This window comes from Enhydra lutris, unplaced genomic scaffold, assembly GCF_002288905.1.
Source record: "Enhydra lutris kenyoni isolate GAN:26980312 unplaced genomic scaffold, ASM228890v2 scaffoldscaffold21, whole genome shotgun sequence".
Classification (NCBI taxonomy): Eukaryota; Metazoa; Chordata; class Mammalia; order Carnivora; family Mustelidae; genus Enhydra; species Enhydra lutris.
In genome coordinates, this window is record NW_019154105.1 from 48,778,387 (window position 1) to 48,803,321 (window position 24,935).

Here is a 24,935-nt window from a genome sequence, read left to right on the forward strand (position 1 = left end):
AGGAGGAGCACAGCCCACGGACCCATAGCCACACAGACCCCTAATGCTACTTGATGATCACCGTTCTGGGGACTGTCGGGCCATGCCCTGGTTTCTGCCCTTTGAGAAAAAGGTTGGATCTCCGCAGGCATGAAGAGAAGGCAGGATATTGGAGCTTGCCTATCTATGGGAACGCGAGAGAATGTTTGGAAGAGTTTCTGGCTTGGATGGATGAATGGAAGCTGCCCACCAAAAAGCTGACCCACACATCTATCTTGCAGAGGGAGTGAGCAGGCAGACAGAAGCTACAATTGTCCCATGTCTTTCCTGGGATTCAAGGTGGCAGCAGTGGAGGGGATCAGAGGGGCTTCGGATCTTACTCCAAAAGACTCAACAAGGGCAATTTTATCTGATCAAGAGGGTAGCACTGGGTTCTAGCCTGATGGTCAATTTGGCTTTTAGAGTAGCCAAGTCAAGAAGAGCCCTAGGCTCTTGTACCAGATAAACCATCTCTACCCCAGTGCTCCCCATTCCCTAGCTCTCATCCTCCCAACTGCCCAGATCAGGACTTGGACCATTCACTTCTCAGAAAGATGGAGCCAAAAGGGGAACCAAAGTGCACCCTGAACCTCTTGGTAGCTCAGATGCAGCTAAAAACTTGGGCAAGGACACAGCAGGGAAGCTTAGGTGAGCCACACCTGTCTAGGTGAAGACACCCAACAAGGGACTTGGGGAGCTCTGGCAAAGGGTAAAGGCCCACCCTGTGGTCCTCACCAAGTCTCCACACAATTACACTATTCCCACACCCTCCCCACCCAAGGGGTCTGGTCTGGGGCAAGGGCTCCTGGGGACAACTGCTCTTGGCTGAAGCAAATCTTTGGTAAATAAGAGAGATGGCAGAGCGTTCTCACCATCACATACGCACGTAACATGTGCATCTTGGAGAACCTTCCATAAATCCCTCCCTCGGGGGTTTTTTGGAAGAGGACTCCTGGAGTCTGAAAAACGGGTTCTGTGGAGCCAGCCAGCTGGGCAGGGCTGGGCAGTGTGATCATCTGGAGCCATTCTCTGTCCCAGTCTTTCAAGATCACTGGGCACGTCTTGCAGGCGGAAGCTCGGGAGTCCGCAGGGAGATGGAGCCACCGTGCAGTCTACCGGGCCAAGGGCCGTGAAAGCGGGGGACTGATGCGAACAGCTTTCTGAGGAGGAACGGCTCCCCGCCAGGCAGAGGAGGGCCCGCAGAGACCGATGGGCTGGTGCAGGGGGGGGGGGGGGGCGCACCCTCCCGCCTCCCGGCCACCCCTACAAGGCGGTGCTGCTAGCGGTGCTTCTGGTGCCCCCGGCCTCCCCCTGAGCCTGCGGGGGCCCATCCGGGGCCTCCCGGCTCATGGCCACGTTATCAAAGGCCTCGGGGACCTTGATGGGCAGCTCAGGCTCCTCCTCGAGGTTCTGGCAGCAGCCGCTGCAGCGGCAGCACGGCGGACAGCCACACAACAGGCAGCACGTACGGCAGCAGAGCCGGCAGCAGAGGCAGCAGCGGTTCTGGCAGCAGCCGGCGAACAGCGAGATCAGGTCGTCCCAGGGCTTCAGCGAGTGCATCCACAGCGGCAAGAAGTTCCAGTTCTGGAGCCTTCCGGGCAGGATGCGCGGGCAGCGCGACTGCAGGAGATTGAGGACCACCACCAGGAGGATCACGAAGATGATCGGCACGCCCACGCCCACCAGCACCGGCCAGCCGGCCAGCGAGAGGCCGAACACGGCCAGCGGGGTCAGGAAGAAGAAGAAGATCAGGTAGAAGACGGCAAACCAGCGGTACTCGGCGGAGACAATGCCCAGGCCCTTGGCCAGGCGGATGGGCAGGCGGGTGAAGGGGATCGGGTACCATAGCAGGATGCCCGAAATGTTGAAGAAGAAGTGGCACAGGGCGATCTACAACACAAGAGAGGGGACAGGTGAGTGGGTCTGGTGCCTGGGGGAGTCAGGGTGATGGAAGGGTGGTCTACTGGTCTACAAGGCGTCCTAAGCAGAGGCAGGGGTCTTCCTGGTCTTCAGAGCACAGTTCAGAATGGGCCTGATAAGGAGGAACGGAGGCTCTCTGCCCAAGTAGCCTGGCTCCAGAGGCCACACTCTGCTCCTTCCCCGTGTGCCCATTAGGTGCCAGGCATCACACGAAGGGCTCGGGACCAGTCTGTCTGATACATTAAGCACTAGCTGTGTGTGGCTGCTGAGTACGTGACCATGTGGCTAGCCCACATGGTCTACATGAGATGGGCTGCAAGTCCAGAACACACACTTGGTTTCCAAGGCTTAGTCCAAAAAAGAAGGTAAGGGCGCCTGGGTGGCTCAGTGGGTTAAGCCGCTGCCTTCGGCTCAGGTCATGATCTCAGGGTCCTGGGATCGAGTCCCGCATCGGGCTCTCTGCTCAGCAGGGAGCCTGCTTCCCTCTCTCTCTCTCTCTCTCTGCCTGCCTCTCTGTCTACTTGTGATCTCTCTCTGTCAAATAAATAAAATAAAAATCTTTAAAAAAAAAAAAAAAGAAGGTAAAACACCTCACCAGCTTTTAAATCGATTACATGTTGGAAAGGATAATGAGTTAAATCAGATACGTTATTAAAACTAATCTCCCTGTTTTAGTTTTTTAAAATATGGCTACTGAAAATTTTTAATTACGTGGGTGGCTCAAATTTATATTCTACACTCAGATTTCTGTCCAGACAGAGTCTCATCAGATCCTTAGAATAATCCTAATGAGATCCAGTTCCCAGGTTTCTGATGATGGAACTGATGCTCAAGGTCAGGTCACCTGTCTAAGGTCACTTAGCCTGGAAAGGCAGGACAAGAATGCCAATGCCAAAGGTCTTGTCCAAGTAATTGAGCTGATCCAAGCAGGTCCCCCTCATTCTAAGCCCAGAGCACAAGTGACCTCCCAGTGTCCAAGCAGAGTTCCCCAAGAGGGGAGCAAGGAGATGGGTAGTGTGGTATTTATGCCTCTTGAATACTCTTCCCACCACTACCAAGTAGTGGCCGCCCCACCTGTTTAAACCACCACCAGGGATGGGAGCGGTCTCATGGTTTTGAACACAGAAAAACTTGGCTCTTGTTCAAAACCATCTGCTTGCAAGCCCACAAATGGTGCTTAGTTCCCCCAGAGACCCCAGCCTGCATAGCCCTTCCTAACCTGCAGTGAGCTCCTCAGGGTATTGCCAGGGCTGGCCAAGGCAGCCAGAATGGCGGTGGTGGTGGTACCGATGTTGGAGCCCAGCGTGAGCGGGTACGCCCTCTCGATGCTGATCACACCAATACCTGGTGGGAAGATACAGAAACTAGAGTATCAGCCTCAGGGGATGATGGGAGATGGTAATGGCAACAAGAGGGGGAAGCCGAGGAGAAACTCACCGATCAGTGGGGTCATAGCGGATGTGAACACGGAGCTGCTCTGCACGACGAAGGTCATGCCTGCCCCCACGAGGATGGCCAGGTAGCCGGTCACCCAGGCAAAGGGAAATGGAAAATCTAGGAGACAGAGGTAAAGAAAGCTGTCACAGGTTTCCTAAGGAGGCCTGGATTGGGGGCCCAGCTGGCACCTCCAGAGGATCTGGGGGGGCATGGGCTGGGCCAGAAGGTCAGGTTGTATGGCAGCCTCCCCAACGCCATGACCAGAAATTAACAAATGGGATTTTTAGAATCCTTTCCCCTTGCATATCCAGATGGTAGAGCCAAGAATGTGTGTGTGTGTGTTATGAAGGCAAATACACACACCCCAAAATTCCTGTGTTGAAACCCTAATGCCCAGTGTGATTGTATCAGGAAGTGGAGCCTTTGGGAGGTAATTAGTTCATGAGGGTGGAGTCCTTATGAATGGGTTAGTGCCTTTATAGAACAGAGATCTTGCTTTCTCTCTACTAATGCCATGGGAGGACACAGTGAGGAGTCGGCCACTGTAAATCAGGAAGTGGGACCTCACCAGAACCTGACCATGCTGGTACCACGCCCAGACTTCCCAGGCCTCAGGACTCAGAAATACATTTCTGTTCAAGCTACTGAGCCTAGGATAATTTGTTACAGTAGCAGAACTAAGACCACCCAAATAACCACCTTCCTACCACAAAGCACTTGGAGCACTGGGACCTCTGTTCTTCTGCCTGGCCTGGTCTCCAAGTGCCATAGATCCTCCATCTTTGTGAAGGACCATGGAGGCAGGACGGGCAGCTCGAAGTCCCACATATGGAGCTCTCAGGACTGCCCATATGGCTCAGACCCTGCCCACCCAGCAGGTGCCCAGAGTGACCCAGCTCAGCCACATGGCCACCCTGGGACAACCCTGGGAGGCAGATATTCTTGGCCCCATTTCACTGAGGTTTCACAGGGAGGCGATGTCCTTGGGCCTGGCAGTCTCTCATTGGCCAGGATGCCATACTCATCAGCAGCTTCTCCTGGCCAGTGGGGCTGCGCTGGCTGCCTTGAGATGCTGACATATTATCCACAATCACATTTTCTTCCCAGGAGTTGAAGAGAAGTAGGGAACAGGGTGGACATCCATTACCCTTTTCCTAAGGGCTCCTAACAAACCCCAAAGCCATGGGCATAGGAAAACCTGCTGGAAGGAAGGTTTGTCTCACAGATCTCTGGATTTGAGCCCCCTCTTCCTCAGGACCTTTCAAACATGACAAAAGCTAGTGCCTACTTCCCCAGACTCTACCCAAGACACCAAGGAAGATTTTAAGGGCAAATGGGATCTCAACTTCTTCAGCTTATCAGTTCCAAGAGAGAAACTCCATGCAGAGGCCATTGCTAGATAAAAATCTAAAGGAGTCCCCCCACACCAGTAGCCATAGTGATGCCATGCCCTAGAGAGCCCAGAATTGGCAGGAGTGGGGGGTGAGGGTACCTACCAGTGTTGAGAGTCTTCTTGATGACAATGGCCACCTGTCCCCGGAGCACCGAGCCCAGGAGCTTGACAATCATGATCAGGCAGCCGCAGAGGACCAGCAGGGAGACTAACAGCAGGATGGTGCCAACGACAAGGTCCGGGAGGTTGGAATTCACAAAGATGTGCTGGCCTGAAAAGACCATGGAAAGCCCTTGTTAGGAGGGCCATTCCCTCCGCCCCCTGCCAAGGCCACAGTTGGTACTCATTCCCCCAACATCTTTCTGTATGACAGTAACAGAATCTTGATTGTTAGCTTGACCTATGGCAACCCAGAACAAAGACCAAACTTCCTAGCCGCCTTCTACAGCGAGGTGTGACCCTGAGGCTCTGTTCTGGTCAGTGGGAGCCTCATAAGGCCAGAACATGAGGTGAAGTCCTTGTAGCTGCAGAGCTAGTCTGGGCATTCTTCTACCTCTAACTTCCACACAATGTTCTACTCATGAAACTGAAGATAATTACAAAGGAGAGTCTGAGGAGCAAAGTGGGGTAGAGTGGACAAGTCAGAGTAGGAGCTATTGCTAACTGGAAGCCTCCTTATTTTTTTATAAGTCCTGCATGGCCCCATGATTATATAGTTTTACTGATGGATGGCTACCACCCAGAACACAGGAGGTGATGAACTCATGGACACTGTGAGGTCAACCACACTTAAAATACTTGCTGCTCAGAATGAATGTGGATGGTGGGGAGAGGAGGAAGAGAAGCAGAGATACACACATGAGTAGATAAGGAATGATAAGAATTAAAGATGTCAGGACACCTGGGTGATTCAGTGGGTTAAAACCTCTGCCTTCGGCTCAGGTCGTGATCCCAGGGTCCTGAGATCAAGCCCCACATCGGGCTCTCTGCTCAGCGGGGAGCCTGCTTCCTCATCTCTCTCTCTCTGCCTGCTTCTCTGCCTACTTACGATCTCTGTCTGTCAAATAAATAAATAAATAAATAAATAAATCTTAAAAAAAAAAAAAAGAATTAAAGATGTCTAGGCCAACATTCCTGGGACAACAGTCTAGCTTCTTAAAGAATCAGAGCATCACATAGGCTCATTGCCTTGATCAGGGCTTTAGCTCCAGGGTCTTGAACAGGGCCTACTGGACAGCAGGGACTCATGACTATAGGGTCAATGTATCTGTTCTGTTCCATGTGGGCCCCGCATCTCCTGCAAATCTGGTGGGTACCTCCCTAGAGCACGGAGGATACCAATGCATCCCGAGGGAGAACTCCCGAACCTATTGCTGAACTCTGGTGCATTATGGGACCGACAGAGGAACTGGGCCTCAAGACCTAGTTCCACCCCCTACTGTGGGATCTTGGACCTGTCCTTGAGACTTAGTTCCTGCTGCTGTGAAAGTGCATAGTTTGTGACTTGGAATAATGCTGGTGTTCAGTGAATCCTAGTGCGCCTTCACTTACTGTGCTTCACGCAGAGAAAGAACACTGTCAGCAGCCCCCAGCACCCATCCCCGTGGCTGACACTCTGCTGAGACCCACTTACACTTGGCAATGTTCTCCTTGGAGGTCACGTTCTTGATAGTCCAGGTGTACAAACCATCCGACCAACAAAGGGAAGGCGAGGTGCAGTTCTCAGGCGAAGGGACAGTGACATTCATTTGAGTCTGAATGACAAACATTGAGAAATGGTATGTATAGTTCACACTATGCACTTTTGATGGGGACTAGCAGGCAGTGTGGCAAGTAGGAGGGAGACACACATCAGTGTGTGTTTGTATGTGTGATGCACTGTTTCCATGGGTCCCTCCATCAGTGGGAACACAGGTGGCCAAAGGTAAGCCAGGAGACATGAAAGTTGCAAGCCAGGAATAATCTATCTGCAGTGCGGGGTGTGGCAGAATGGGCCGGGTCTGTCCTACTGCATTATCTGTCCATCCAGCATTCAAAAACTTGTTTTCTTAAGGATTCTCACAGGCCAATTTTTACTTCCTTTTACCTCTCATTTGCCCACACTGCATTAAAAGTTTTGCCTAAAGCACAGGTTCAAGAGTTTGCCCACCCAGCAATATTCTTAGAAACTCACAACATTGGTCAAAGTTTTGCACCAAATCTTGATCAGACTCTTGTTTTTGGCAGCTTCATCATTCATTGCGATTTCGCTGATAACCTTCTTATCCAGCTGAGGAAGACAACAGGCAGGAAACAGTCAGCACATCCTCAGCACTGGGGAGGGACCCACATGGAGAAGGTTCTACTAAAGGGGCTTCAACAACATAAGCCCGACTGAGAGCCTCTGCCGGAGTGTGCCAGGACTCACTCCATCTGCACCCCCAGGATGGAGCACCGCACCTGGATGGTAGCAGGTGTTGGACAAAGGAATGATCGTATCAACAACGGGCTTGCAGCTGGGAAACACACAACAGATCGTCATTGGATGACAGCAAAACCCAGAAGGTAAGGGTAGTAAGGGGCAAGGTCAAAACTGACCCATTTTCCAAGGCAACAACCACAAAAAAACTTTTAAAATTTATTTTAGTAATATTTCAATGACCCTAGGGAGCAGAGGGGTGAGATGGAAGGGAAGGACAGCAACCTTTCTCTTGGGACAGAAGCAGGATAATACTTTTCCCGTGAGCCCATGGGTGCTGAAGTCAGTAGGGGGACTAAAATGGCCCCAAGTGTCCAATGGAGTCTTTTGAGTTTCGAGGAGCGCTTGTCACACGCTCCCACCCCAATAAAGATGATATGTGTTGGAAGTCAAGGAAAACGAAAAGGCCAGTTATGATACCCAGTGTCCCCAGAGTCTCACCTCCCATGGCCTTTTCAGAGGCGTTATAGATCCTCATCCTTCTCCACTATCCCTGCCCAGTTAGGAGAGGAGGGGAGTTAGGGGGAAAGGGGAAGTTAGCTCCTTCCTTTCCCTCTCTGAAGGAAGCTGGGTTACCTGGATTATGAGCTTGGTGAAGGGGTCTGTGATGACTTTCAGAAGTGCTGGGGCATCTTCTCCATTCTTGAAGTTAAAGGTCTCCACTACCAGGTCGGTCAGGATCTCCAGGTAATGGGTGACTGCCTCCAGGGGCAAGAGCACCAACACAGACAGCCAGTTGAAGAAGTCATGGACAGTAGCTCCTGCAAAAGCCCTATAAGAATCCCAACCCAAGCCAACAGTTGGATTAGTCAACAAGCAAGTAGGTACCAGTCTAGGCAGGTCATGGATGGCATTATCTGCCGGTGGGGCGGGGGGTGTCACCTCTCTGTCTACATTCACATTCTCACAGCAGTTCCCAAGTGGTTGATATCAATATCCCCATTTGGCAGATGAGGAAATGGAGGGCCAGCAAGTATAGGGGAATAGATGACCACTGCCTGGTTGCTGGGTCCAGGACCCCTGGACTCCCACTGCCCAGCAGAGGCTCCCCCACCACGCCAGATAGCACTCAGTTCTCTCTGCAGGGGGTGGGGAGAAGGGAAGTAGACAGGTTATGGCCATAACAAGGAGCGCCGTGATTCATCCAGACCACTTCTGAATCACACCATTGAGGACAATCTTCCTTTGGAAAGCTGGGGGCCAGTGGTATGGCGGTGACCAAAGCCATCAACTGAATTCTTAACTTTGTTAAAATCTTGAGACTCTGATGAACCGTTTGAATGGCCTGCACAGAAAACAGGTCAATATACACTAAAATTTATATCTGAGAAGATTTGCACAGTCCCCTGAATTCCATCCTATCTCCAGACTAACAAGTGAGATGTTTTTCCTCAATAAAAATGTTTTCCTTTAAAAAGTATCTGCATTTTGGGGCCCCTGGGTGGCTCAGTTGGTTGAACACGTGCCTTCGGCTCAGGTCATGATCCCAGGGTCCTGGGATCAGATCAAGCCCCACAGATGGGCCCCTGGGATTGGATAGAGCTCATGGATCTGGGCAGGGAGCCTGCTTCTCCCTCTCCCTCTGCCCTTTTCCCACCCTCACCCCCTACTCATGCTCTCTCTCTCAAATAAGTAAAAATTTTTAAAAAACAAAAAACACATCTGCATGGGCAAAAAACCACCCAAACCAAAAAAAAAAAGGACTTGAACAGATAGAAGCTAATAAACCTGTGTGGGAAATGCTTAACTAACTTCACTAGTAGTAAAATTTATTTACATTTATTTACTTCTAAGTACAAATCTTTACCTTCCATATCAGCTAATATTTTTAAAAAGTAACCTATTCTTCCAAGAGAAGGTGATTTAAGACATCTTCATAAAGTGATGCAAATATTTCTTAGTTGTTTGGCAAAATGTTTTAAGAGCCTTATAGGGGTCGGATATAGTCATTACTTTTCTGAAAACCCACGAGGTGTTCCAAATCACCAGGAAAGAATGATGCACGTCTCCAAAGACATTACTGAAAGCAGTCTATTAAAATAATCCAAACGAGGGCTGGGCTAGTTCAATTTTATTCCTATGTGCAGCCACTTTCATAGATCATGTTTATATTTGGCAAGTTTATATTTCATATGTAGCAGTGAAGAGCCCAGAATCTGGAAGAAAACCTAGACTGAGTCCCAGCCATGTCCCTTAGGGAAGTTATTTAACCTCTTTGTGTTTCTGTATTAATGAAATGGGGCAAAGAAAAGTCTACTCAGCTTCTTGAGAAGATCAAATTAACAGCCTGCCCTGGATAATGTTGTATCCGTTCTCAAGACCCTTGGGACATTTCATCGGGGACCAAAGAAGGTTAGCCGTGTCTGAGCAGAAGAAATGAGCAGCTCCAAGGACCTCTGCCACCTGCCAGTTCACCAGCTGATGAGGGATGTCATCTGCTGATGACCCAGCCAGCCTGCTTACTTACTGCTGTCTGCCCAACCTGTGCGGAGACTGCGTCACGTAGACAAAGTACTTCTGTTTTAGAAACTTCTGGAAAAAGCCCATCTGTCAGAAGGTAGGCTGAGAATGTGCCTCATTTTCCCATTAACCTTTTGGAAGGAAGGGGTACCCTCTGCCTGTTTCAACCCGCCCCGTTTTCCGATCTTCTGCACCCACAAAAACTATATTTTGCCTTTTACTGGCATACAGGTAAAGTACAAAGGGAAGGTGGCAGGGGTTGAGCTCAGCCAAAAGAGGAAGCTTTAGGAGGTTATAATTATTTCTGACTCAGCGGGATAGTAAATCCTATCCTAACTGGCCTTGTTTTAACTACACCACACGGCAGGGAAGCTTCTAGCTAGGGCTTGCCTTTAGGGAGCTCCTGAATGCGTGCCAACTACCTGGCTAAGCATTTACCTGTAGGCCTGGGTTTAGTCCTTTGGACAACAAAGGTGACAGACAGCCAGTGATCCTGGCGATGCCTTGACCATGGAGCTGAGTTTCATCAGCTGGTAAGTATGTGATCCCAACCCCCAGCTGCATTCTACTACGGCTACTTCGGAGCTCTAGCAATGACCAGCATATTCGCATTGGCTGACTAAAGGTAGTTATGAGGACCTGGCCCAGCAAAAGCTGATTCTGAGCCTCCTACCTTCTGAACTCATTCCGGTCTCCCGCCTGCATGAGCGCCACAATGGTGTTGGTGATTGAGGTCCCAATGTTGGCCCCCATGATAATGGGGATGGCTGCACGCACACTCAGCACTGGAAAACGGGAGAGAGAAGGTTAGGGAGTTAGCAAGCTTGGAAAGACAGCCTGGCTACATTCCCGATGTGGCCCAAGGCAGGCTGACCTCAGTCAAGCTGGTAATTGCCAAAGCAGCCTTTCCTAATGATTTTGGGGTCAGCACCAGGCTACGAATCTGATGCAAGCTGGGACGGCTCACAGAAATATGTGTACCCCAAAAAATTTCCAGCACATAATTTCAGGGACTCCGCAGACTCCACAAAGAAGCCCTTCTGTGGAGCCCAGTTTACAAGTGCCTTTCTCAATTTCCTCCATATTACAGGTGCAAGGCCAGCTCAGGCGACAACAGGAGACAATGTTTAAAGACTTGTGTATTTATTATGGGAAATTTCTTTTTCTAAGACAATTTAGTACACTACCACAATGTTCTAACATATGAAAGCAAAGCTATATATTTTTAAGATTTTTATATATTTATTTTAGAGATAGCATGAGCCAGGGGAGGAGGAGAGGGAGAGGGACAAGCAGACTCTGCACTGAGCACAGAGCCTAACACGGGGCTCAATCCCACCACCTGAGACCATGACCTGAGCTGAAATCAAGAGTCAGACACTTAACTGAGGCACCCAGGTGCCCCAAAGGTAAAGTTATTTTGAAGAATAACTTTTTTCTGATTTAGCCCAGAAAAGTTCTAGTTAATTTTGCTAAAAAATACTTGTCTGGGCTGAAAATTAACCAGTTCAAATTGCCCCCCCACCCCACCCAAGACTCTGTCCCAGTTTAGCCAGAGAAAACGATCAGCACAGTCAAGTTTGGAATGCCGGCTTCCCAAGCTCAGTGGTCCCCAAGCCAACGTGTGATGGGATTACATGTCTTTATTCTTATCACAGAGCAGTGATGGAAATGTTCCTTATCTACATGGCCCAATATGGCAGCCACTGGCCACATGTGACTAACAAGCCCCTAAAACATGGTTAGTACAACCCAGCAACTAATTTTTATATTTAAAGTAACTTAAGCTTAAATAAAATTAAATAGCCATATGTGGCTAGTGGCTGCTGGACTGGACAATACAGTTCCAGAGAATTCAGAGCCGAGTCTTCAAGCCTCGGGGCTTGAAGACCCAACCACTGGAATGGAAACAGGAGGCTGCCCAGGATTAAGGCAGGACATGTCATAGTTGTGCAAGAAAGGAAGACACCAGTGACTGGCCTGGATGTATTCAGAACAAATTCCAGGCTCCCCAGCAGGACGGGAAAATGCCTGCAGTCTGGGCCCACAGGTGCCTGGACTCACGTGAGGAAGCCACCATGCTGACGACGATGGACGAGGAGGTGCTGGAACTCTGCACCAGGACGGTCACCAGCACGCCAATCACCAGCCCAGCCACGGGGTTGGACATAATGGAGTTATTGCTGAAGAACTGTCCAGCCACCTTTCCTGAAGAAAACAAGTGCACGGTATGGAATGTTAGGTGGGCACTGAGTATACTGTAGTCTCTAGACACAGCCAGTGGGCTGGGTGGGGGGTGGGAAGGCGAGGCCAGCCTCTAGCCCAGCTGGTACCTCCGGACTCTTACTTCCATGGGCTTCTTCCAGTGCTGCCCTGGCACCATGTCTCCCCTTCTGTGACCAAGCTCCCGGTATACCCCCACCACCCAGTATATCCCTTCACCCTGTAGCCTCCCACACTTCTGCCATTCCTTTCCACAGCAAGCCCTCCTCTAGCCTTCTCTGGTCACCAACGGCCTCGATTCTACTTGGCCCAGTGCATGTCAGTGAGTCTCCTGATGCCCTAATTCCCCGTTCAGATTTATCTCCCAGGAATGGATATTCTCATTCTTCTCTGTCCACCTTATCCAACCCCCATTCTCCAGCCCCAGCCTAGCCTGAGATGCCCAAGACCACCAATCCATTCCCCAACCCATTTATGGGCCCAGAGGGTGGAGGCCACTTGTTAGGTACTCAGAAGGTGAAACGCCTTGCTGATGCTGCCTTGGACCAGGGACTTGGCAGTGGCATCCAGGAGGTTGGTCTGCCCCTCATCCATCCCCACAAGTGCCCCCTTCCCCAGTTCTCCCAGGTAAAAAGATGAGTTCCCAAAAAAGGCACCATGGGGTATAGAAAGTCTTCCATGTGACTGGGATCTGAGTTTGGAACCCACTATACCAGCTCTAGCCTGTGAAATGAAGGTCTGGGCAGCATGACCTCTTTCGGCCTCAGATGCTCCTCGTCAATGAAAAGAGCTTTGGGAAGAAAAGTGCAGGACCCCAGGTGGCAGTCCAAGTGCCGGTTATCAGTGTCATCCCCTATTAGGGAACACAGGGGACCAATCCCATGCTGATCTCACTCCTGGGTCCCCCTCACACTGCACAGCTACCCTCAGTCCTGGAAGATGTTTTGATAACTGCCAAGGATACAGATCCACCAACTCTGGGACCCTTATTCTTCTCCAGCTAAGGCCCAGCCCTGATTTTCCACAGTTGCTTTAGCTCGAGAGCACTCCTAGCTAATAATCTCTTCAGGTGGGAGGCCCAAGACAGCAGGGATCCCTGAGATAAGTCCCTCTGTCAGACAGCTTCCTGTCCAGGGTCAGTGGATGAATACAGGAGGCCGACGGCTTGAAACTGGCTCCAGCCCTGGCTGCTGGCCTAAGCGATGTCAGCCAATAGTCACAGCCCCTTTACAGACATCAGTTTTCTCTTCTGTAAAATAGGGGCATGACTTCACAAGATATCAGATGACTTCTTGCCCTAAAACAGGCTGAGAGGCTGCAGCTGGAGAGGGCTTCCTGCATTGTGACCAGGTGAACCCAATACCACAAAAATCCCCTCACCCTACATCTTTGTCCTTTCCATCCATACCTCCAACCAGCTGGAAGGCACTGCTGAGGACATCCAAGGAGCACACGAAGAAGTAGAGAAATCCCAGAAGCAAAATAAATTTCCCAATTCCTTGGAAGACACAGAGAATCTTCCCTTTGGTGTCTCTCTCTGGGGTAAGGGAAAAGGGATGAAGTCTGTTAGTGCCCGAAACTCAGAAGTTTGGCAGTGAGCTCAGAGGTCCCCCCTTCTCCCTTCTATACCCCCCCTCCAGGTGGCTATAAGCAAGGCCTAGAGATGGGACACAGCCATAACTGCAGTTTTCAAAGCAATTACCACTATAGTTCATTTAGTTGAAGCCTGTGGTGAGGTGTCTCTGAAGGATCAGCTTTGGAGAGGAGGGGTCCTATGGGGTCTGGGGCACTGATAGGCAAGCCAGACTCCAGGATCAGCTGAACCAGTGCTGCTGAGTGGGGCAGTTAAGGGCACTTGACACCTGCCAAGTGTGGGATCAGAGATAATGGCTCTCCTAAGCACCTTCAAAACAGCACAGGATACTTTCTAGAACGTGGCCACAAGGTAGCAATCACAGGCTCCACTTGGGGAGGATTGGGGTGTGCACACATCCTGGAATGCTATGTCCTCGGATGCTATTTTCTCTGCTCCTTCTTATAGTGGTTCTCACCTCCTCCCTCCCAGCTGTCTGAGCTGCATACAGACCCACACCCTGTACCGAGGAAAGAAAGGCAGTATTTGCCTGCATACCAGCCTTGCTGGTTGTATAGTCTATCTTCTGCAAGCCTTCCTTGATGCCCACATTTAGGTGGGGAGCCCCCTCAATCCAGGAGCTCTCAGTGAGGGACCCTGTCTGTTCACTGCTGCATCCCGAGCACAGCTCCTGGGAGCCAGTCGGCCCACAGTGGATCATGGGGAGCAGCACAGTGCCTAGCGTTCCAACACTGGGACACTCGCTGAATGAAGGAGAACAAAAGGCCCCCCAGTCCTCACACTGCGCTTGGACTTAAAGCCTCCAAGACTGCCAGGTGGCGTCCCTAGCCAGGACCTTTGTTTGAAGGGCATCAGAGCAAGGGCAAGAAAGAGGACAACACAAAGGAGACAATATGGTGGAGACCATGAACCCAACCCTCACTGATGGGAGTCCCTCCTGCCTGCTTTTACCTGACCACTTGATCCCAGTATCCCAAAGCTCAGGCAGGTCCCAGGGGTCTGCCACCTCGGTGGGCTCCTCTATCAGTGCCACAGTGGAATTGGATGGCAGAAGTTCAATCTTGGTCACAGGACTTCCGGTGTCATCTATCCAAACAAGCAACAGAGGTCATGAGAATACGGGTCAGACCAGAGTCTCCGGGGGTCCTCACAGGAGGCCAGGCTGGGGCAGGATGGGCAAGACTTACTTTTGTTGGTCTCCTTGCCTTTCCCAGGTGTGGTGGGCTGCTGACTGGTGACCCCTTCCAGGTATTTATTGGGGTTGGGCTGGGCATTTTCCAGCTCGGGCCAAGGAGCCATGGTCTGTGGACAGAAAACAGAGCTTATAGAAGCAGCCACTAAAAGGCGTCACTCTCAGGTGCTGTGTCAGGAAGAACCAGTGGCAGCAGAGATTCTGGAGAGATGAAGGGTGTCGTGCTCAGACAATTTCCAAGTGTGGGCTCTTGAATGCCTATTTCCACCTCTGGGTCTCCCTCACCTGCTCGCCTCGGCTGTCGATACATCAGACCCTGTCTTAGTGTTTTTCCATTCTAGCCTCAAGTCAGCTGAACTTGCTTCGGTTTCTCTCACTTCCCTCTCTCAGTGTCGGTCTTAACTCTCCTTCAGTCAGCAAGGGGATGCAAACCTATCCATCTTCCACTCAGGGAACACCAAGTCTTCAAGCCCTACGATGGGTCCCTCATCTGCTTTTTATTTCTAAACTACAGGTCTGCACCAAACCTCATCCAGGGGACATAATGTATGTGTAGATCCTCATATTCGTTCTACCTGCCTGACCCACCACCAAGTCTTCTGTGAGCAGCGTGACCCGCCGGAGCTGGTTTGAATCCCAGTGGTGCCACTTATCAGTGAGTGTGTGTTTAGGAACGTCCTTTCATATCCCTGAGCATAAAGACATAAATGTCTCCCCATCTATTAAAGGTGGATAGTTCTTCATACTTTGCAGGGTTACGAGACTAATGGCGATACCTAGAAAGTGCCTGGCATCAGGCAGGCAATTAGGACTATGCGATGCGGCTGAATTAATGATCCTTTGTCAGAACCACATTCCTTCCAACCTTTGATAAGACTTCCTCATAACCCATTTTCTCAACAAAGCCTTTCTTGCTTACACAGACAGGAAGTGTGGCTCTTGACACACTTTTGGAAGTCCACTCCTTGTGGTCCTTGTCCTTTGACACACGTTAGACAAGGGGAGGACAAAGGACTGGAACAAACAATTCACAGAAGAGGAAGTACAGGTGGCTAAAATACTACAAAATAAGAATTTGGCCTCATTAACAACCTAAGATATGCAAAATGGAACAGGGAGTTAAGTTTCGACCATCAGATCAGCAGAAAATTATTTCTTAGGTATACTGTGCTATGCTAGAGAAGAGGCAGTGAGAGGAGCACCACTATAGAACGCTTTACTTTTCTTAATATGTCTCTAACCTAGTCATTTCACTTCTAGGAATTAAGAATCTAGGAACATTTTCTCCCAGAAAATACAAAATACCTCCCTGTTCCGATCACTTCTTTGAAGAGATGTTCCCAGAATCTGGGTCTCACTCCTTTCCTATTTTTCTTAAATGGATCTACTTCCTGCCTACCAAAATGTAAGCTCTACCCCTCAAATAGAGGCTTTGTCTAGATCTTCACTGTATCCTGGGGGTCTGGAGCTCTGCCTGGCACATCGGCAAGGCCCAATAAATGGGGATTGACCGAATGAACGGGATGCAGACCGAAAAGACGTTGCCACACTGTCAAAGAGATGAAAAGTAAAGACAGGGAAATTGTTGTATTAACCACAGTCCGTCCGTGAGGCATAACAGCATGCCACTGAAAAGGTGATAAAGAGCCAGAAGAAGATAAAAAGAAAAAAACCCAGGAAAATGCTTTAGCTAAATTGTGAATAAAAGGTACTTCTTTGTCCTACTCACAGCATGTTCTCATAGGCTCTGGGACAGCTGCACGGGATTCAGAGTGGGTGATGGGATTGTGGGGGACTTATTCTTCCTCTCTATGAAATTATCAAATTCTCGTAAGAGATGTAGCCCAACCCCAGACCCACAAGTTGCAATGGTTCGGGGACACCCGTGGTGGCACTCTTTATGCTGGTAAGCCAAGCCCTCTGCTGATTCTGGGTGTCCCCATCAGGAGGGGGTTTCACCCGCCTAGGGAATTTCGACTTTTCCCACGAACTGCAGGACATGACATGTTCTTCCACGATCACAAGGAAGAACGTCTTGCAGGCACCAGCTTCCATGAATATGTAACCAGGCCTTTCATTTCAACTTAACGAGCATCCAACACAGGGCCTGGCACACAACCGGCCTCACATGCTTTCCACATAGGACGCTGGGACCTGCCTGGCCAGCGAGAGCCTGTACTGACTGAGCCTGGCTGGGCTCAACCTCGCAGCCACCCATTCGGGGAGTTATTGTTCTCCCATTAGATAGATGAAGAAACTGGGGGTAAGGAGGCTAGGTAACTTATCCAAGGACCCAGGGTGTAGAGCTGTGAGCTCGGGTCAATTTGAATCCTGAGCCCTTTCTGGCAGCCGCTCCTGGGCTGGGCGTTCTCTGCAGGCCACTCAATTGGTTTCTAGGCTAGACATTGCTTCTAATGTCCAGCCCTCTGGAGTTGCTGTGTCTGCCACAGGTTCGACTCCTCCCTCAAGCTCCATGAAATTCCTTCTTACAGCTGACCATCAAAGGTGGGGCAAACCCTGCTATTCTCAAGGCCTGCTAGGGTGGGGCAGGGGATGGGCTTCCTGGAGTTGTACTGGAAGGCAGCTATGAGGCTGGGGCCCCAGCAGGAGAGGTGGGAGCTGGGTGGCTGGGGAGGACAACCTAGGCTGGTCGGAGAGAGCTCTAAGCTCAGCTCAAGGCCACTCTGCAGGTGAACTGGCTCAGGTTTGAAACAGCACAGAGATAAGAAAAGACAGAGCCAGGTCCCCATGCTTAGGGAAGCATAGCTAAGGGGTCTACCTCTGTGACTCTCCCAACACAGGATCCTTAGCCCCAGGGTTTTGGGGAAAGAAGCACTCTTGGGGCTCTTCATTTTAGTCAGGCGCTAGGCTGGGTAACTTTACACAGTGCAGATGTTCTGAATCGCAGGCCAGCTCTGCCTCAGATACTAAGGCAGTCACTCGACTGCTCTGTGCCTCAGTTTCCCCTATGCAGAATGGGGCTTGTAACAGTCCATAACCCACTGGGTTATTAGACAGCTTCAATGAGTTAATTTCTGCAAAGTTCTTGGGACAGTAACCTGTCTGATCAAGTGGTTAAGGTTCCTCTTCCCAGCACCCCTGAGAGGAGTTAGTGTTATTCCCATTTTACAGATGAGAAAGCCAAAGCACTCAGAGGGGTAGAGCCACTTGGCCCAGGTCCACAGCACGATTTGAGAGGGTCTGACCCCGGAGTCGGTCCTGCCTCTCAGTTCCACGTCTGGAACGCTCCTGGAAGGGATGAGTCATGCAATAATGGCACCAAACATGCACTGTATCTGATGAATGCCTCATTACCAGGCTCGTCGGAAGATGCCTCAACACTCAGGTGGTAGAAGTCAGCACCCCACTTCCACATACAGAGCCCAGGCAGGAAGCAACAGCTCGGTGGCCTGGGTCTCAAAGCACCCGCCACTCCAGTTTTTGGCACAAAAGCATTCACCTGCATCAAACTTCAGCCACCTCAGGGCCCTTTGGAGCAGTCGGCACTTCCCCATCACCCCAAACGTTAGCTTCGCTGTTTGCCACCCAGAACTGCGAGGTCGTCTCTGCCAGCCCCCACACCCAGCCAGCACCAGGACCTGCTGACTCGAGCTGGGAACATCACAGCTTGTGGTCTCCGGCTCCCCGTGCCACCTCACCAGGCTGGGCCCCAGTGCCAACCAATACACAGCAGCCTGTTTAACTGGTTTGGGCCCCAGTGCCTCCCAGGGGTTAACTTTGCCAGCACCCAGCTGTGATTGCACGGGGACTCCCCATTTCTTTACTGCCCAATGCTCCCTAAATGATCCCCTCTTCAGGTCACACTGGCCTCAGTTTGGGGCCCTAAGTCCTCTCTGTAGGGTGCCACCCTCTGCTCTTGCCTGGGGAGCACCCCTCTTCAGAAGGCCCTCCCCCCATCTTTCAGTCCAAGCCCTCCCTCCACACCTGCCTGAGTCCCACGGGCTCCTCTGACCACCCCCATGTGCCAGGCAGCACTGCCTGTGTGACTCATTGGGCTCCCCGCCACACACGGAGTCATTGATTTCTAATAACAACTACCGTTTAACGAGCTCCAGCAAGGTGCCAGGCACCGTGCTGGGCCATGACACGTAATATCTCCTGCAATCTTTATGCGAGAAAGGGGTCATGCTCATCCCCACTTGCAAACAGGAAAACCTGGAGTGCAAAGAGAGATTATGCCACTTGATCAAAGTCACCCGGCAGGGGAGGGACAGTTTTTAAACACAGTCAGTGAGGCTGGGGCCCTGATTTACAGTATCCTTGGCCATAATGTAAAGGTATTTTCCTGGAGCACTGGTTTTACTCCCATAACTGGGGGATGGGGAGGCTGAAGAGTGTGCCTGGTGGTTAATTACACTGGACACAGGATATTTACATGGAGCCCGTGCTCAGCCTCAGTGCTCCTGACATTCGGGGCAGATGATGCTCTGCTGTGCCAGCGATCTTATGTTATCGTAGGAGAGGCAGCATTCCTGGTCTCTATTCTCAACATACCTCTTTCCCCTTAGTTTTGACAACCCAAAAGGTCTCCAGACATCGGCAAATGTCCCTTGGGGACTGAGAATAACTTCAGACTTCACATCCCAGCTACCTGGTTTCAAGTCTCAGTGACGCCATTTGCTGTGTGACTTTGGGCTAGATCCTTTGCTTCTCTGTTTCCCCACATGTCAAATTAGGATAACATGACTGAGGAAGGATTGTTATGCTTAAGGGTGTTATATATTAAAAGTTCTCAGAATAGTGTTTGACACCTTGTTAAACCTTCTGTGGTTTTCAGCTATTGCAGTAAACTAATCAGGGACATTGGAAAATAGAGGACAAGACTTCTCTGAATTCAAAATTAAAAAGACAGGACACAAAACAATTGCTTTGAGCTTACAAGGGGCGACTCTGAACTACTCACAGATTTGCTAGGGGTTCCCATATACTTGGCTTATTCTGCTCCAGGGTAGCTTGAAGGAAAAATTTGAAAACCTATTATGACCTTCTACAACCTCTCCTTTTATAATCTTAATTCACTCTAGAATCATACTCCTATCTCTTTGCACATCTCTACAGCCTTCTCTACTGCTGTTTAACTTTGAGGCAAGACCCACATGTTAACGCTTTTTCTCCTAGTGCTCAGTAGACTACACCTCGCGGTGCTGCTCACATTTGGGAATGGAGGAGTCCGCATTCAGGGTTTGCTGAAGGGAGGCACCAGGTCCCTGACTAGGAAACACATCAAGCCTGCAGTTTACACCCCCACCATAAGCTGGGTTGGACAAGATCTGCTGGATGTTAGACCCGCATCAAGAAACTGGGCCCTGAACATCACAGCAGCCCCACTTGGGAAACTCTCGTCCCCACTTAGGTCAGAAGGGTGATTATTCGCCCATTTAAATTGTGTTTTCAGGGACTGGATTTCTGAGTGGTCACCAACTATCCAGCAAATACCGAAACAGACACCTCGCCCAGTCTAATATCCAGGGCGCTTAGAGGACAGTGAGCAGTGGGTCAAGTAGACGCCCACTTGCGCTGGTGCAGAGGAACAGGACCTCCCGGCAAGGGATCCTACCTGCTGACGGGCCTCAAATACCAACTTACTCTGAGTCCTTTGCTGGCCTCATTCACGTCCAGGCCCTCATTTTACTCTTTGCCAGTACCACCAGAAGGCAAAAAAACCTATGAACGTCTCCACGCCTCCTTCTTAGAACTCTTGTCTTCCCTACTGCAATCACTCTTCTCAGCAACGTAGGCACACAGGTTCCACTCACCTCACCTTCCCAGGCAGCAAAACCCCAGCTCTCGTGTGGGCTGACTCCACGGTTCGGGAGGAAAGAGAGGCCCTAGAACCAACTCAGGGCCCCTCCTCCAGGCCCCCAGAGCTGCCAGGTCTGCTGCCAGGATAGCGCCCGGCACACAGCACCAAGATAGCATCCCGCAGTGGGTGAGGACCTGGTCTGCGGAGTCCTGCCATGATGTGGGACCCTGAACCTCTCTGAGCCCCAGTTTCAACATCTACAAAATGCGGACAATCTCATCTCCCTCCCTGAGCTGTTACAGGATTGACTGATTAATGGGCCTGCGTGAGCCCCTGAGCAGAGCGCCTTGCAGAGTAAGAATGGAGAACTCTGTGGAATGAATTGCATCATGGACAAGGCACAGCCCAAACGCCACTGGGCCCTAGACCATAAGCTCGTCTTCTCAGTGCTCAGCACAGCAGCGAACCCTCTGTTAATATCTGTCCAAAAAAGGAACCTAAAGCACAAGAGAAAGGCGCTAACATTGTTTTGTGATGGGGGAGTGTCCTATGTGATCCGTGGCCTTATTAAATTTTACAGTAACCAAGTTCTTTCCAGTTTACAGAGACTGAGGCACGGAGAAATTTAAAAAGTTCCATAGCTACCTGCAGATGGGGTCAGTACTGGAACCCAGGAATGCCAGTTCCCAAGCGGAGGCCCCCTTCCACAGACCTCTCAGCCAGGGGCTGAGACAGAGAGACTAGGAATCCTCTGGGCTCCCTCCAAGCCTCGTGCCAAGCTCCAGGCTCCAGGGACTTGCAGGAGAGCTGGCCGGTATCGTCCCCCTGCAGGGGTCCCTCCTACTTAATCCCTTAGAGGGCTAGAGATGCCAGCCAAGAATGCTGGAATGACCGGCTGCTATTCCCACAAAGGCTTCTGGCCTAATGGAGACCGGGATTCAGCAGAGGCCAAACCTTTTTAAGAGTCTCAGCTAAGCAGGAAAAGGTGACACTGAATGAGCTGGACAGAGGCCCCAACCTGAATCTCAGGCCACTCTCCCAGTGGGGTGCCAGACACCGGCCTGTCTGGAACCTGCTTCTCTAGGAAGGGGCTCTGAGCAGCCGCTGGGGTCTTTGGCACCTTTGAGCCCCCCCCCACCACCGTCTCTCCCCGGGGTATCCTTTGATCTAGCTGTTCCCCTGCCACCTTCCCAAGGGCACACTCCAGCAATGTCTTGCCACCTGCCAGAAAAAGCAGAGAAGCATCAAGTCATCCACTTTGTCTGTTTGGTACTAATACCCATAAAGATTTTTTGTTTGTTTGTTTTAACCCCTAGGCACGAGGCTGGTGGGTCTGAGCACACACCTACTACTCTCTTGCTCCCCACCACTCATCCCTACAACTGCACTGGCTTCTGCAGAATAACCCTTTCGGCTCAACTTCCCACATCCGCATGTGTACCGCCCGCCTGCCAAGAGGACCTCCTCAGGCTAAGGAGAGGACACACTTCTCAGACCCGGGGAGCAGGAAAATGTAGGGCACCTGGCAGTCACCCAACCCCTCCACTAGGCATTGTTTGAGCTTCCCCAACCAAGACCAGTGCTGGTGCCGCCTGTACTCAGAACAGCAGCCGCCATTCCAAGTGGGAGGGGGAAGAGGCAGGGCAGCTCCTGCAGGGAGAGGAGACAGGCCCACTGTCTCCTCCCAGGCAGTGGCCTCCAGCACTGCAGGGAGCACCCCACGCAAACTAACCCGTCCCATCTCACATGCACTTCACTTCTGCACATTTACTTCTAAGCACTTGTACTTTCATGCTAATTCTAACTAGGAAGAAAAACTAAGACACAAAGAAATTAACTGCTTCATGTTCTACAGACTCTACACCCTCAGGAACAATTCAAACTCAGGTAGTCTGAGTCCAATGTTCAATACGCTTCAGAAATCCTTTCAGACGTTGAAAGAATGACCTAGACTTCAAAAATTCCCAAGAGGGCAATGGCTACTTTTTTTTTTCAGCTTTCTTCAGCCATCACAAGGCAAAATAATCCCAAAGACACGGTAGTTGGAGGCGGGGAGGGTGCGTGGTAGTTGCGGGGGGAGGTGTGTGGCACAGGAGACGGAAGCAATTGGTCTGGGCTTTGCATTCACGAATGGCTTTAGTTTAGAATTTTGACTATAGGCACGAACGGGGTTTTTAAAAATACATTTATTCTAGCTCTTTAAACCTGGGCTATATTACCAAGCTACACCCTCAGGATGCACTTTCAATGTACTTTTATGAACTTTTAAAATAAATCCTGCCATTCACTTTTAACTATACCAATTCTTGTACATTGTGTTGGGGGTGGGGGTTAAAAGCCCTAATGACCGAAACCACTTTAAACCTATCCCAATCTGTCTGCAGCCCTCTTTTTGCACTTCTGAATTCAGTGGGATGTCCTAACAACTTCCTGTTGATACTACCATTCCGCAGTCCCTACAGTGGAGGTGGGGGGAGAGGAAGAGGGCAGGCAGGGAGGAAGGTGGCTGAAAATGGTGTTAAAAGTTTATTCCAAATCACTGATCCCAAGAAGCTGTTTTCTTCGTTAAATTGAATCCAGGCTATTTTTATGTCAGCTTAGTGCTTAACAGCTATAATCCAGACGTCCGTCCTCCCACCACCCGGGACTTGTTTCCATGAGGTGGTTGAGTGATTTGGGGTGGATTTTGGAAGGGGCAATTTGTTAAACATCCAAACCTTGTAAAAAGCATGCTCTTCCTGCCACCGGTTCCCAAAGTTACAAAAATAGAGATCATTATCAGCAGGTTGGCTGGCAGGAGCAGAGAGATTCAAACACTCTTAACAACCTCAAATAATGGTTGCTCCTCTCAGGCACAACTTTTTCAATACCCAACCCTGAACAACTTTGAGCTCAGGAGTGGGGACAAGAGGAAGACAAACAGGTCCCCACCACGCAGAGCTAACACAGAAATTGCTTGTGAATAGAAACAGGGAGGGAGAGGGGATTCTGAGTGATGAAATCCACAAGCTGCCTCCATGAAATCAATTATTGTTTGAGAAAGTTGCCACCTCCCTAAGGAAAAGGAGTTGATTCTAACACTCCAACCTCCGGGAATCCGAAGACTGAATTAATTCCGTTCTATGTGCCAACTGTTTCTGACCTAGAGATGCTGGGTGCCCTCCCAAGCCGACCACACCTGTGCATATTTCCTTGAAAGCCATCCCCCCAGACTGCTCACCTGGTATCCTTTGACTTTGCAAACACTGAAAAACTGTGGGCGCTGTTCTCCCAATACAAGCTGAAAAGACCAGCCCTGTGCGGATGGCAGCCTGTCCTGATGGGACCAGCAACCTAAGACTGTATCCTTACGGGGCGCCTGGGTGGCTCAGTGGGTTGAAGCCTTTGCCTTCAGCTCGGGTCATGATTCCAGGGTCCTAGGATCAAGCCTTCCGTCAGGCTCTCTGCTCAGCAGGGAGCCTGCTTCCCTTCCTCTCTGCCTGCCTCTGCCTACTTGTGATCTCTGTCAAATAAATAAAATCTTAAAAAAAAAAAAAAAAGACTGTATCCTTACTCACTTTAGATCAGTAACTCCAAAAACAAGAATGGTGACACATGGAAGTCACACTGGTGGGAATGGCATTACTTGACAGCCACACAAACCTAGAATTTTCAGCGCAGGAAAGGCTGGAGAGGGTTCCCTTCCCCTTCTCACAAAGAGGGGGACACTAAGGCCCAGGGGTTCATAGCCACCTGCTTTAGGTCACACTGCTAGTCGATGACCAAAAAAAGAGAGCCCTGCCGTCAGGATTCCTATGTGGCCCCTTTCGTTCCCCCATTTTCCCCTCCCCAAGCCACGAATTTCAGAATATGTGTAATTTTAGACACCCCCCACCCCCACACCCGTGGTTGACTAATAACAGGGTCAGCACTAAGAGAGTCCTCATGGGAGTTGTAACAGCAAAAGCAGTCACACTGAGAACACAAATAGAATCTGATAATTTAGGGAAGGTGTATTATTTTGTTTTCAGCCCCAAACCAGCCAAGTTCCTGGAGGGGTGAACATCGAGGGCCATCTGGTTGAATCAAGTGTGGGAAGTGTAAATGAAGGTTCTTTCCAGGGCAAGGAGGGAGAAGGAAGCGCCCTGGGCCGGCGGGTACTCACCAGCGCTCCTCCCGCAGGTAATGGACCGAAGGAGGCACCCAGGCGGAGCTCAGCCTCCGCGGCCCGAATATATATAGCGAAGGTGTTGCGCAAAGAGGCCGGCGGCAGCGGCTGTCATCACGCCCCTCGCACATTCCAGGACCGCCTGCCGCCGCCGGGGCACTGCCTACCTGCCGGTTTAATGAGCCCATCGTGACCTCGCCCCGCTTCGGAGGAAAGCCAGGCGCCCAGACTGCGGGAGAACCTCACTTGGCCCGCGTCCTGAAAGCAGCGCTAGTCCCGCGCGCCCTGCCCCCACCCCCGCCCCAGCGCGGGCCGCACAGCCCAGCAAG

At 50.7% G+C, this 24,935-nt stretch overlaps 1 protein-coding gene across 1 annotated transcript; it reads right to left on the reverse strand.

Moving 5' to 3' along the window:
• Positions 1 to 1,281: 1,281 nt before the first annotated feature.
• LOC111149128 (solute carrier family 34 member 2) lies at positions 1,282 to 24,641 on the reverse strand. The gene is made up of 13 exons (XM_022506062.1): positions 24,604 to 24,641; positions 14,691 to 14,805; positions 14,455 to 14,589; positions 13,318 to 13,446; positions 11,751 to 11,894; positions 10,360 to 10,471; positions 7,803 to 7,998; positions 6,942 to 7,037; positions 6,402 to 6,522; positions 4,872 to 5,039; positions 3,376 to 3,492; positions 3,158 to 3,282; positions 1,282 to 1,908 (listed from the first exon to the last, which is right to left on the reverse strand). The coding sequence occupies exons 2-13, from the start codon at positions 14,800 to 14,802 to the stop codon at positions 1,282 to 1,284; spliced, it is 2,082 nt and encodes a 693-aa protein (XP_022361770.1). The 5' UTR covers positions 14,803 to 14,805; positions 24,604 to 24,641.
• Between the last annotated feature and the right edge of the window lie 294 nt (positions 24,642 to 24,935).